This window comes from Mobula hypostoma, chromosome 12 (assembly GCF_963921235.1).
Source record: "Mobula hypostoma chromosome 12, sMobHyp1.1, whole genome shotgun sequence".
In the NCBI taxonomy this organism is placed as follows: Eukaryota; Metazoa; Chordata; class Chondrichthyes; order Myliobatiformes; family Myliobatidae; genus Mobula; species Mobula hypostoma.
In genome coordinates this window covers 56,553,830-56,568,737 of record NC_086108.1, presented here as the reverse complement: position 1 = coordinate 56,568,737, position 14,908 = coordinate 56,553,830, and the positions used below count along the sequence as shown (strand labels likewise).

The 14,908-nt window shown below is 39.4% G+C and overlaps 1 protein-coding gene across 1 annotated transcript in view; it reads left to right on the top strand.

Moving 5' to 3' along the window:
- The first annotated feature begins 222 nt into the window (after positions 1-222).
- Positions 223-14,908, top strand: part of slc35d1a (solute carrier family 35 member D1a) — a 51,995-nt gene continuing 37,309 nt past the window's right edge. The window contains exons 1-5 of the mRNA XM_063064183.1: positions 223-837; positions 1,568-1,601; positions 1,716-1,802; positions 4,542-4,609; positions 4,695-4,766. Coding sequence (XP_062920253.1) covers positions 638-837; positions 1,568-1,601; positions 1,716-1,802; positions 4,542-4,609; positions 4,695-4,766 — 461 coding nt within the window. The 5' untranslated portion in view covers positions 223-637. The remainder of the gene's footprint in view (positions 838-1,567; positions 1,602-1,715; positions 1,803-4,541; positions 4,610-4,694; positions 4,767-14,908) is intronic.

The window sequence follows — 14,908 nt, the reverse complement described above, 5'->3', positions numbered from 1 at the left end:
TGGTCCAATGGCAGAGGTTGAAATCGACAGGAAACCAGCCTGTGCACTTCGAACCGCACACACACAAATACGCACATACGTGGGCACCTAATCTTGTCCATCCCCTTTTCCTCACTCTCTTGTACTGCTTCGATATCCTACTTTCAAACCCCGCTCCTTTATACTTAGTTTTCTTACTTTTTTAATCCCCCTGTTTTCTCTATCTCGCCAGCCCAGTCGCCCCAAACGCCAGCAAGAAGCGTCTCCCTCTCCAGCACTGATGGTGGCCACCAGGCTCGAAAACGTCGGTCGCATATAGAAGCCCCGATACAATATTAATGCGAAACAAAGGGACCCTGTAGTTAACGCCAGCCTCACTGTCTAGAAATCACGCTTCTTATCTATCACCGGGCTTTCAGATGTAAAGCTTGGACTCACATAGTTAAAACTTATTTTGTCATCTCCAGGTTCAAAATTCAGTGCTACTTAACTTAGATTAATCGATAACAAAAAGATAATTTACGTAATATCTTCCACTAGCTCGGACACTCAAACTCCCCCTCCCCCGGTACGCACGACGTGCGGCCCGGGAGGCTATGACATCAGCACGCCGAGGAGGGGGAGGGGGACGTCGCCGCGGAGCCTGGGGGCTGAAGACATGTTAGAAGTTCGTCAACGTCATGATGTTGTGGTTAAGTCGAGCCAGGAAAGAAGCGAGGCGGCTGGAGATGCTGCTCGCGTCGGCGAGATGTCGGCCGAGCCGATGACCGTCTTCCTGAAGCTGTGCGCAGCCGCTTTTTACGGAATAAGCTCGTTTTTTATTGTCGTCGTAAACAAGAGCGTCCTTACCAGCCACAGGTGAAAAATCAATTGCATAGGGCGTGAACCCCGGGGATCCGCGCCGTTAGCCTTGGCAGCGGGGCGTGTTTGAAACAGAAATCGCATCTGGTTTAATCGTTATGTTCTCTGCATTAATTCCTATTAAAGATATTTTATTGACTCCAGCATGACTTAAATGTTAATACGTTGCGTGTGTGTATTTTAAATACTTGAGATTTTTTTAAACTGCAGCATTATTTATAAGGTGAAATTTTGCATATGACAACTTTTAATTGTGTTAAATGTATAAATCCATAGGAAACGAGCAGCTCCTATTTCTTCCGAAGCAATATTTGGTTTCAGATTCTTAATATATGGAAATACTGATCTATCCACTGCCAAAGTTATTTCTCATATTTTGCATTAACTTTTAAAATTGCTGTTAGAAACTTAGGTTTACTTTGCGTTTCTCACTTTTCAATTTGAGAATTTTGTATTTAACCACTATTGAAAGTTTATTTTCTCTTTCACGATAACTTAGCGGGCTGAATTAAAAATGATTGGATTGGTTTTTACATCTCTGCTTGTTAATTTGACAGCAGAAAATGTAAAAGGCCAATCCAAAGTCGCTTTGTTAATTTCGGGAAAGAGGAAATAAGGGAGTTAACGCACTTTTTTCTCTCTCTCTTTCCACTTTTGACTTGTTATCCTTGCAAACGTATCGGAGACTGAAGTTTAACCATTCTCATCTTTTTAATTTCATCTATAGATTCCCTTCAATAATATTTGTGGGTCTTGGTCAGGTATGTTGCTTTCACACTTTCTCTTGTCAATGCTTTATTGTAAGCCTTCAGTTTGCATAAATGCGTGAACAGCCGCATGTGGCCTACTTTCTGAAAACTTTCTTTCATTTGCAGATGTTGGCAACAGTGACCCTACTGTGGGTGGGTAAGGCATGCAAAGTGGTAAAGTTTCCTGACGTCGATTATAGTATGCCTCGAAAGGCAAGTCTGAATATTTTTTGATTTCCATTATGTAGTAATGTAATTAATATAGTTTGGATTTCACTTTTGAATAGTTCACATTTTGTATGAAAAATATTGCAGAATAGGCTTATCAAACAAATTACTACACTCATCATTGTTCAGCATTATGACAAGTTGGAAGGTTTTCCACATATAGATTATTAGAGGATGCTTTAATATGAATTATAAGCTTTGTAAACGACTCAGTTTGCAACAAAGCTGATCAATAGTACTTTGTAATTTCCTTATTTTTTGTAACAAATTTTAATTGTTTGGCAGAGCTTTTATTTAGGAATTGGAATAAAGACTTCTGCTGTTGAATTTTTAGCAAAAGTATATCTAAGCAACTTGTTAATAAATGCAGTACAGTTGAGCTGGTTAAAAGGGATTTTGTGACCACACTGCATTCATCATTGGATCAAATACGGAGTATCTATACCACTCGATAAATTTAACCTTCATCACAATTTTGTAAAATGTGATTATCAGCAATTTTTAGAAATCTTACCTTTTAATTTAAATGTGCAATAGAATGGCTTCATAGATCTGACTGAGTTTATCAAAATGTGCCGATGTTCACTTGGTGTAATTTGCTGTTTTGCTATTGTGCTCTTAGTTCTAGAGTTTGAACAATAATGGGTATTTCCTTTTTTAAAAAAAACTGCATGAGCCACATGCTACTGCACTAAGTGCTTGATATCTAGATAGTTGAAACAGATCGCATCACTGCGTAGCTCAGTGTGAAGTGAACCACTGGTGCTGGGCCGACTGGGCTGAGCAGTGCTCTCACAGCAGTACTGAGATCTGGGATTAAGAGAGTGTGCTCAGGCCTTTGGGCACTATGTGTTGACAGTGTCTAGATGCTGTGCTCTGTCATTGCCTATTGTTGAAAGTAATGGATGATGATATCACCACTTGGAGACTTGTGATAACAAACTCAACCCAGCAACACCAGCCCTTCTCGGGTAGTCATTGCACATTGCCTTGGTGACTCACTTCTCACTGAGCCATGGATTGATGTACTTGCTTGAGCTGTTTCATTGCTGTAGGCATGCTACTGGAGGGCTAAGCTCTCTCCTAGTTTCCCAGTACAGCAGTAGGAAGGGCAGATTGGCAGTACTGTCAGTAATGTTTGCAATAGTGACTGTGCCTGGACTGGTTACACTAGTGTTCTCATGAACACATTCTAAGTAAAAATGAGGTTCCAGTTTACTATTAAGCCACTGAATTGAAAATATCTTAGATTTGTGGTCTTAGGGCATGGGAACAGTGAGGTAACAAATGACCCGAAGTCCATATGATAGAAATAGTGGAAGGGATCATTTTAGCTTTCTGATCTCTGCAAAGAACAAATATCAATATAATCCTTTATTTTTCTGCACCTGGAACCTATTCACCAAGTGTGATGATTGCTTTCAAATCCATTCTTTGTTTTCCATCCCTAATTATTCTGTTGTCGCTCGTGCATTCTGCTAATGTGGTGAGCATGCTATTGGCTCTGGAATGGATGGCGACACTTGTGGGCTGTTCTCATCACGTCTTGGGTTGTGTTGATTGTTTCATTATTTTTCAGTGAGTGAACATGTGATAAATAAATGAATTGTCTCCATAATCATTTTGGTGGGCCTAGCCAAGTAAGGATTGTATTTTTGAAGAACTTGTAATCAGCATTCATTCCTGTACCTGCATGTATCTGGACAGCATGAATTTCTTATCAACTTTTATTGGAAAGAAAAAGGAATTTATAACTTTGAAATTATTGTTACTCCCAGATCCTGAAATAAGAACTTGATCTTGTTGGTGTTAGATTGCTGGCTTACTGTTTAGACAAATGTTTCCTGAAACTTGCTGAAAGCACCTCTCTCCCTCTATTTGATTTCCTATGGAAAAGGCCAGGTTAGCTGGATAGCTGGGCGTAAGGCTGTCAGTGACCTGTGTGACGTCAGGGCAATGTGCTTTGTGGTCTGGTCATCTGGATGAGCCAGAACCATATTTCACAGTTGTGAATTTGCCATATGCCAAAAAATAACAAGTTTTCAAATGCTTTTCCATGTGTCTGATACTTACCTGTTTAAAAATAAATCAAAATAAAATAATTTAAAACTCCAATATCCAGAAATTCTTTAACAACTGTAGCATGTAAACACTTTTCTTCCTTGTGGCTACAATCTCCGTTCAGTTGAGTGAGTTGATGATTCTAAATGCCTTGAGAGAACCTGCAGCCGGACATACTGTGGAATTTAACAAGTTTGTGCTAGGCCGTTCATCTCCACCCAGATTCCAGTGTCAAAGAGCAGCAAGAAAATTAATGGAGTTGTTTTGTTAGCAAGTTCTGCGTTTGTGCAGAAGTGTTAAACTTTTGAAGCTTGGCAAATTACAGTGAGACCACAATAACTACATATCCACTATCATTTGACAATTGTCAAGTGTCCTGAGTTGCTGTACAAAGCTTGCAAATCATGTTCAAATCTAACAAAGGGGGAAAAGAATAGAAGAAAAACATTGTTGCTATTAGGGACATATATGTGAATGAATGGGAATGTAACAGTTTAGCAGGCAAATCATCAGTATCTTAAGTTTTCCGAAGTGGTGAGAAAATTATATGCATAACCTATGTTAAAGTGGACGATACCTTATATTGTAATTTCTTTTGCATCTTTTTAAATTATTATTACAATGCATTTATTTAATGATAAATTTAAAACTACTTTCTCATAGATATTTCCACTACCTCTCTTGTATTTGGGGAACCAACTGACAGGACTTCTTGGTACTAAGAAACTGAAGTATGTTTGAATCCATTCTTTTGAAAAAAAAAGTTGCTTTATTTTAAAAATGTAGCTTTTTCTAAATTTAATTTCATTTTCCCAGTCTCCCGATGTTTACAGTCCTAAGGAGGTTTTCTATTCTGTTTACAATGATAGCCGAAGGTTTACTGCTCAAGTAAGTAACATCAAAATTTAATTTATTTAATAATGTTAAAACCACATGTTTCATACTTCCAACTTCTATAAGATAAATACATAATCAGCAAATTAGCTATGCAATATTACATCCTTGCAAGGTTTTATTTCTCAAAATTTGAGTTTATTCAGTTCTGTGTTTAAAAATAGTCTTGCTTTGTAGGTAAGATTGGCCAATTGATGAGAGCATACAGTTGTTTTAACCAGAGTCCTTCTACCACAATCTTCTACCTGATTTTCTGTTGTAAAAAAAAATTAAAAGAACTGTGCTGGCAAGGTGGGTGTATGATATCATGAGCTGAGTGATAATTAACTTATTTAGTTTCTCAGTTAAAAATACAGTAGCATGCAAAAGTTTGGGCACCCCTGGTCAAAATTTCTGTTACTGTGAATAGGTAAGCGAGTAAAAGATGAACTGATTTCCAAAAGGCATAAAGTTAAAGATGACACCATTCTTTAATATTTTAATCAAGAAAACTTTTTTATTTCCATCTTTTACAGTTTCACAATAACAAAAAGGGAAAAGGGCCCGAACCCTGCATGGCAGTACTTAGTAACATCCCCTTTGGCAGGTATCACAGCATGTCAACGCTTTTTATAGCCAGCTAAGTCTTTCAGTTCTTGTTTGGGGAATTTTTACCCATTCTTCCTTGGGTGTTCTATTCAAAAGGTTCAAAGGAACATCTAAACAAGCCTGATGCATTTTGGAAACAAGTCCTGTGGACTGATGGATTTAAAATAGAACTTTTTGGCCGCAGTGAGCAAAGGTATGTTTGGAGAAAAAAGGGTGCAGAATTTCATGAAACGAACCCCTCTCCAACTGTTAAGCACGGGGGTGGATCGATCATGCTTTGGGCTTGTGTTGCAGCCAGTGGCACGGGGAGCGTTTACTGGTAGAGGGAAGAATGAATTCAATTAAATACCAGCAAATTCTGGAAGCAAACATCACACCGTCTGTAAAAAAAAAACAGGTGAAGATGAAAAGAGGATGCCTTCTACAACAGGATAATGAACCTAAACACACCTCAAAATCCACGATGGACTACCTCAAGAGGCGCAAACTGAAGGTTTTGCCATGGGCCTCACAGTGCCCTGACCTAAACATCATCAAGAATCTGTGGATAGACCTCAAAAAAACAGTGCATGCAAGACAGCCCAAGAATCTCACAGAACTAGAAGCCTTTTGCAAGGAAGAATGGGCGAAAATTCCAGAAACAAGAATTGAAAGACTCCTAGCTGGCTATAAAAAGCATTTACAAGCTGTGATACTTGCCAAAGGGGGTGTTACTAAGTACTGCCATGCAGGGTGCCCAAACTTTTGCTTCGGCCCTTTTCCTTTTCTGTTATTTTGAAACTGTAAAAGATGGAAATAAAAAGAGTTTTCTTGCTTAAAATATTAAAGAAATGTGTCATCTCTAACTTTATGCCTTTTGGAAATCAGTTCATCTTTTACTTGCTCAGCTATTCACAGTAACAGAAATTTTGACCGGGGTGCCCAAACTTTTGCATGCTACTATAAATGTATTGAGAAAACTTTCACATATTGCTCATATATGTTAGGGTTTTTGCAATATTTTTGTAATGACGTGACAAAGGGGCTTGACGAGGGCAAGGCAAAGGACTTTATCAAATTCCTTACTAAAGTCCATGGACCCTCATGGTAGGAAAAAAGATGGATGGGGTCTTGGGTGAATTACAAGTTCAGATTCAGAACCGGTTTCCCCATGGAAGGTAGTGAAAGGTGGAAGCCTGTTCTCACCAGAGGGCCATGTCCAGAAATATTCTGCAAGGGGTAGAGATTGGATCTGTGTGAGTTGAGGGTATTGTAAACTACTACCAATGAATACAGTGGGATATTTTTCAGCTACAGAAGTGTACAGAGAAGAGGCAGATAGTTAATTTGGGCAAGTGTAAGGTGGTTTCATTTGGAAGGTCAAATGTAAGGAGACAGTACACACTTCCTTAGTAGCATTGAGCTACAGAGGGATCTTAGGGTCCAGGTATTCACTGGAAGTGGCTAGGAAAGTGGTTTAAGTGATAAAATTTGGTGTGTGGCAGGCTTGTCTTTATTTATAGGGGTGTTAAATATAAGAATAAGGAAGTTCTGCTGCTATATAAAATTTCATTCAGACTGCACTTGGAGTTTTGCCTTTGGTTCTGGTCACCCCATTACAGGAAGGATGTGGTGAGGGTACAGAAGAGGTTTACCGGAATGCTGCCTGGATTAGAGGGTATGAGTTTTAAGGAAAAGTTGGGCAAATTTGAGTTGCTCTTTATAGTGTTATAGGCTGAGGGGGAGGCCTGATAAAGGTTTTAAAACTTGAGTCATGGGTAGTGCAGCCAAATTCAAGATAATTTGTCATATGTACATCGCAACATACAGTGAAATGCAGAATTTCTGTTTAAAAACTAACACACCCACTCATTGCTGGGGGCCACCTGCAAGTGTCTCCACACCTTCCAGCCCTGACATAGCATGCCCACAATGATCGGCAGAACACAATGCAACAAGCAACAAACAGCAACAGCAAAAACAAGCTTCTTCCTATTACTCATGCACATAGTACTTTAACCCCAGAGCAAGCCACCATTGCACATAGACGAGGGCTGGCAGACCCAGGATAATTTCCCAGGGTAGAGATGTCAAACTCCAGAGGACGTGATTTTAAGGTTAGTTGGTGGGAAGTTTGAAGGTGATGCGAGGGGGTAAGTTTTATATTTGTGCGGAGTGGTAGCTGCCTGGAATGGATTACTGGGATAGATGTGGAATCAGGCAGTTTGAAGTGAGACTTTTAGATAGACAGGTGAAATTGAAGGGAATGGAATGGAGGGATATAGATGATACACAGGAAGAGGACATTAGTGCTGTTCTAAGTTTTATGTAATAATGCAATATTCTGTTTCTCACCAAAAACATTGTTGGTCAATCTTAGAACTAATTTTTAAACATGAGTAGAGACTTAAATGTTGGCAATATGAAAAAGGATCTTGTACTCTCCTGCCGTATACAACAAATAAATTCGTACCCAGCTGGAAGCTGGTGAAAAGTATCAATTTCAACTGACGTTTTGATAGCAAACTGTCATCTTCATCAGGGATAATGTCTGGGCATGTCTAGTCTGATGGTATATATACCCCATAATATTCCCCTCCTGATTGGTTAGTCCTCATCCTATCAGGTTTCCACTGTCCCACCTTGTTTACAATCAAATTCCGGTTCTTGGCGTGAGAACTTCATCTTTGTTAAAATTCTTGTCCTCCAGTTTAATTTCAATGGCTTCCTTCACCGAGTGGTCCCAAAACCCATTGGCGTGGCACAGTAGTTTTGCATTCGTAATTGCTGTAGGATTGAGTTCGGCACAAAACTGCTGTGCCACGCCAATGGGTTTTTGGGACGGCTTGGTGAAGGAAGCTATTGAAATAAAACTACAGGAAAAGAATTTTAATAAAGTCAATGGTCTTGCACTAAGAACTGGAATTGATTGTAAACAAGCGGGACAGCGGAAACCTGTCTGGTTAGTCCTCATTCAACAGGAGAGGTGGACTATACCACCAGACTAGACATACCTAGTCATCATCGCTGATGAAGATGGCAGAGTTTGTCATCAAAACATTGGTTTAAAGTCTATACCTGTAGCTGGCTGGAAACTTAAGACTTTATTCATATTGTTAATATTTTTTAAATGTATTAGTACTCTAACTTTTCAAATTGAATGCATGCATAATATTCAATTTTGCTTGTTTATAGATCTTGTTACCTGATGTATATTGAGTAAATATTCAGGAATGAGATTGCGTTCAAGGTTAAATATGGTTTCTCTATAGCTGAATAGCACAATTTTAAAATTCTTCATTTTGTGACTCTAACTTTGGGCTGGCTTGTCTTCTAAAACCTTCTATGAAATTTTTACTTTTTAGATCTTACTGTTACAACTGCTTTTTGTTCACATCCCACATTCTATACACTAAAACTTGACCGGCCCATGTCCCAACCTGCTCCAAATCAGTTTGCCTTTTCTATCTGATGTACATCAACTTCTGTTGAAGCAATATCTTGGCTTTCAAAAGCTGGATCCTTATCTTAAAATCCTTGTTTTCCCATTCCCTATCTCGTTGACATTGAACTACATCAGTTCTGGCCACATCAAATGTACTTGCTGGAACATCAGTAACTGTTTTCACATACCAGGGCTAAATGGTCTAGAATTGTCTCTGAACTTCAGAGGTTTCAAAGGTACATTTAATGTCAGGGAAGTGTATACAATATACAGCCTGAAATTCTTTTTCTTCACAACCATCCACGAAAATGGACGAGTGTCCCAAAGAATGAATGACAGTTAAATGTTAGAACCCCAAAGCCTCCACCCACAATAGGCATCAGCAAAGCAACGATCCCCCCTCCCCCACCAGCAAAAAAAAAGCATCAGTGCCCCCCACCGAACACTCAAGCTTGCAATAAAAACACAGATTTGCATTATCCCAGACTACTCATTCACCCGGTAATTCAACACACCACAGGCTCTCTCTCTCCCTAATAAGGGAAAAAGAGGTGCCTCTGTTTCACAGCGAGAGGAGAGACATAATAAACAACTCACTGATTTACAATGTTAAAAGTCAGTTGCATCACTTTTTCCGAGCTCTGTGCCCAAAGAACTCGGGTCTCCAAGCACACAGCCAAAGATCTTCCTTCTCCCATGGCACACCGATTTCCTGCAGAGGCACCGACCTTGAATCCACCAGCCTCCAGAGCCACAAAATCAAGAAACTCCAAAGGCAACCTCGTCTAGGTATTCTTCTAGGCCAGGTCCTTGGTATATCGAATAATGGCCAGTCGTGAGACCCTGAGAACAGTCCCATTCCCGCAAAGAACCAAAGTCAGTGTATAACTCCAGGTTAGGGTCTTTAAAAGAACCCTGAAAAGGAAAAATAGAGATATTAAAGTTAGAAGTAGAGCTGTTTCCAGAGCTGCAAGCGAAGGAGTCTCTGTTAGTCCTTATTCATGCCCTCTTTATTTCAAAAATAACATTCTGATATTAATTTTATTCAAAATATTCCAGTGAAACTCCTTGGGATGCTTCTGTAACACCAAAAATACAACTTGGTTTTCATCTTGGTGTATAGATGCAATTTGTGATTGATTGTTGACTACTTGGATAATTTTTTGAATATCACTAAGTATTGCCATTTTGCTGTCAATCTGCAAACATTGTACGTGCAATATGTTGCATCCTTTCCTCTTGCAGCAATAATTGGAATTGGTTTATAATTGTCACATGCATGTACCAAGATAGTGAAAAGATTGCCTTGCATATTGTTGACACAGATCAGGTCGTTACATAGTGTATTGAGGCAAAACAAGGTAAAACGATAACTATCCAGAATAGGGTAGCAGCTTCAGAGAGAGTGCATTGCAGCTAAACAATTAGGTGCAAGATCATAATGAGTTAGATTGTGAGGTTGAGACTCCAATTTATCATATAAAGGAATTATTTAATCAGTTTATAATGGCATAGAAGCTGTTCTTTAGCCTGGTGCTCTGCTTTCAGGCTTTTGTATCTGCTGTTTGTTGGAAGAGAGGGTGTCTGGTGTGGAGGGTGTCTTTGATTATGCGGGCTGTTTTATGAAAACATTAATGACGGATTTGTTATCTTCAGAGTTCAGAAATCTTTTTCTATAAATACAAGTATGTAGTGGATTATACAGTGTGAGGCATTCTGCAATTTTTTTTATAGCTCTATTCAAAGTCTTGCAGGCTCAAAGTTTGATTAGTGTTGTATGACCAGGTTAGATGGTCATGTAAACAACAGGAATTCTGCAGATGCTGGAACTTCAAGCAACACACATCGAAGTTGCTGGTGAACGCAGCAGGCCAGGCAGCATCTCTAGGAAGAGGTACAGTCGATGTTTCAGGCCGAGATTTCAAATCTTTTACTAACTCTTCCTTCAGTTAGTCCTGACGAAGGGTCTCGGCCTGAAACGTTGACTGTACCTCTTCCTAGAGATGCTGCCTGGCCTGCTGCGTTCACCAGCAACTTCGATGTGTGTTGCTCAGATAGTCATGTGCTGGAATAATAAAGGCTTTTAAATGTGACTGAGACTTTGTAAAAGAAAGTTTAGCTTTATTTGTTGCATGTACATAAAAGCATACAGTGAAAACCTGTGAGGGCCATGTTGGCCATTCCATAAGTGTTGCTACACTTCCAGCACCAACATAACATGCTCACAACTCATAACTCTAACCTTAAGTTTCACTTCTCCCCAAATTTGCCTTGCAGTTGAGCCACTGTGGTTTATAAACTGGTGATTGATGTTAATGCTGACTTGTGACCTGATGGTGATATTAATATGCTTGGAAAATTGTGCTCTGGAATTTGTGCTGATCTTAATTTTGCTTTTGTCAACACACTGAAGTTTAGCTGTTGCTATGTCCATTTTTCCCTTAATATTTGGGGGCCTCTATACATTTTGAGTTGCCTGTTGTAAGGTTTTGAGGATATTTGTGCTATTAAGACTAGAAAACTGACCAAGTTCCTGTTCTTTGTCCTGGTTTTACAGCAGAATTAGTTGAACAGTAAACCCTGGAGTCATGCTTATTAATGAGAAAGAACTTGGCAAAAATTGTGATCTCTCCATTGGATAAAGTCCTAGAGTAATCCAGCACAGAAAAGGACCCTCAGGACCACCTGTGTCCTCCCTCCTAGTTCCATTTGCCTGTGTTTGGCCCATAAGCCTTCATGCCCCTCATCTCCATGTAGCTATCCAAATACCTTTTATATTGTAATTGTGCTTGCCTTGCTCACTTCCTCAGATACTGCTCAAGTCTCTTTTAAATCTCTTCTTATCTTGTATCTATGGGTGGTGGAGTGGAGGTACCTCTACCAAGGGAGGTGTAAGGTTTTCCTTCATTCCACTAGGTTGTAGGTCACCTGTTGGCAAGGTATAGTGCCCGCTTAGCTCACCGATCAGGGTTGCCTGAAGCCATGGGAGCAGGTGGTGGATGGTCGTATGAGCAGCTGGTGAGTATCACTAGTCCTGTTTATGCGACCTTTGGTTATGCATCAATACACTGATGAGTATTGAGGATGGCTGGGGTCACCTGTCTTGTAAAGACACTGCCCAGAAGAAGGCAATGGCAAACCACTGAAAAATTACCAAGAAATTATCATGGTCGTGGAAGTGCCATGATGGCTTGCATCATGCATCACAGCACGTAACGAATGAATGATCTTTTATCTGTGTCCTCTAATTTTGTGTAAAAGACTGAATGTCCACCTTGCTCATATCCCTCCTTACTTTATAAACTTCTGTCCTCATTCTCCTGTGCTCCAGGAAATAAAGACCCAGCATGGACAGCCTTTTCCTATCAACTCAGGCTGCTAGTTCAGGCAGCATCTTCATAAATCTTTTCAGCATCCTTTCCAGCTTGACAATGTCTGTCTTATAACAGGTCTACTCAGTACTCCAAGTGCGACCTCACCAAAGACTTATTTAAGTGCAACATAATGTTCGTACTCCTAAATGATGGGATGCTCTGTCTGGTGAAAGCCAGTGTGCTATAAATGTTTTCCTGGCCATTTGAATGGCTGCTTTCAGTGAACTGTGCACTTATTCTCCCAGGTCCCTCCGTTCCACAGCATCTGTCATTGTCTTGCCATTCACTATGCAAGTCCTATTCTAGTTTGAATCTCCAAAATGCATCACCTCACCCTTATCCAAGTTAAAATCCATTTGCTGTTCCTCAGCCTCTATCCCTAACCGATCCAAGATTTTTTAATTCATTGTAACCTGCTTCATTGTCAACAATACCCCCTAATTTAGTATTATCAGCAAACTTGCAAATTGTGCATATAGATTCATAGCCAAATCATTTACTTAAGAAATGAGGTCCTAATATGACCCCCTAGAGCACCCTATTAATCACTGAACTCCAGTTGGGTAATTAACCTTCAGACGTCTCCCTCTGCTTCCTATCAGAGCTAATTCTGAACCTTTGCTGGCTCCCCCCAAATCCCAAGTGATGTTCAGCTAAAACTAAAAACTGGTGTCCATCAAAACTAATTGTTTTGCTCTTGTTTTGATCACCTTTCTAAATTATTTTCCGCATCCATGGAGATTGATGTTTTGCAGTATTTTTTCGTTTAAGCTTGGAGAATATGTTTTGATGGTGATTAGAATTCTTCTGAACAATCAGGGTGTTAAGGTGGTGGTATTGAAGGCAGTAGGTTTCAACTTTCCAGGTTTTTAGATGGCTCAGCAGGCTGATTAAGTGGTGATTTCTGGGTCGCTGTTCTCTTCCTGGTTTTCAAACTATTGAGTCTTGTTATATCTGCCACATGATGATTTAATTGCAGTGAAGTTATCAAATGTCTGGTCATGACTGCATTTGGTGATGCCACACTTTTTTGGACCTTTTGCGTGCAGTGAAACAGCCTGCAAAAAATTCTGTGGTGATGAACTAGCTTGATCCAAGTAGTCATGTTAGTTTTAAGTATTATTTTCCATTATCTGTGGACTACTTGATGCTTTGGAAGTTTTAGATGGATATAGGCTGCTTTTTTTTGCTCAGATGCTGTGGATTTCTTGCTGATATAATTTCATAATATATTAATACACTTCCACTTAAGTTTGCAAATGCACTGTAGGCTTGGATGTCCTGGTTTGATAGTTTTGGCCACTGTGTCCTGATGCCTGAGTCTTGCTATGATGTAGCTTCTGTAGAAAAAAACAATACAATATTTTGAGGAGGTGGGTAAATGATAGCTGCTTTGGCTTGTACTCTAATGCTGAAACAATTGGACCTTGTTTTGTTAGCCTTGATAAGATCACTGGTGAAACAATGAACCTTGAATTAAAAAGATGCCCACCGTGAAACTTTTGGACTTTCCTTTTTTTCACAGCCGTAGTTAAGTATTGGTTTCTAGTAGAGCTTTTCATTCAGCAACAAAGATGACATCACAGACTACAAGGAGTATTCAAACAGAATTGAGGATTTCTTGGGGAGCAAACTGCAAGCAAAAAAAAGCAATTTTTGAACATGTTTTACAGAACATGACATAGAGACTGGAAAGATTAGAGTGTACATGAGTGCATAGTAATGCTGAAATGGCAATGTTTTTATTTTGAGGTATTAAATTTCAAGGAATTATAAACAGTGCAGTATGTTTGGGCCTGTTACAGGTTTTTAAAATGTTTGTTGAAAACCCAGTGGCTTATTCAGCAGATCTGTGGGGATTTTACAGCAAAAATAGCTCATAAATATTGATCACTGCTTTCTGAACATTCCTGTGGACATGCCTGTAGAAAAAGGTTTTCCATGAGAAGGGCGGAGAATTACTGACAGCTTGGCCTGATTTACTGAGTGCCACATTTAATTCTGCCTTCCGTGGAAATTCCTGTTACTTTCTGTGCTGTAATGAATAGTGATTAGTAAACATGTTACATCATTAGAACCATAGGGCTTTCAGAGTGTTTTGTTTTCCAAAATTGGATTAGCAGAAAGGTATAGATTGCAGCAGCTCTATAGTCAGGATCCTGCCACACAGTTAACTACTGGCTATTTTGTACCTAAACATTTCCCATCTGCATTTATTCGGTTGTCCTTGTTTTTACACAAAGGAAGAAAAATCATTTTTGTAAAGTTGTTTTTTGCACACTTAGCCCCAAGCGATTCAAAGGAATGAGTTCCAAATGTTTCCTCCCCATTTGTATTAAATAGTACTTTTTCAATCAAGGCTTGTCACTCCAGCTCTTTTACTAAGGTAGGGAGGGCTTCCTTATTCTGATCAGTGGTGCCAGAGGAAATAATTTATCACTTTCTGTGCTATAAAATCCTATCATAAACATCGTCATTAGATTGCCCCTTCTATAACCTAGCCACTCTTATATGGTCTTTGTAATTTAACACTTGGGATCCCAGAATCATTCTGGTAAACCTGCTACACCCTCCAAGGCTGAAATTGATGTGTAATGGTGTATAATCAAAGCTCTGCATAGCTGTAATGTAATCCATAATAATCAAGCCACCTGAGTTATTGTTAACGCAACCTTTTAGCTTTTTAAAGATTTCTTTAGTAGGATGATTAAATTACTTCCCTAACCCAGTCTTTAGCAGCTTGCCATTTT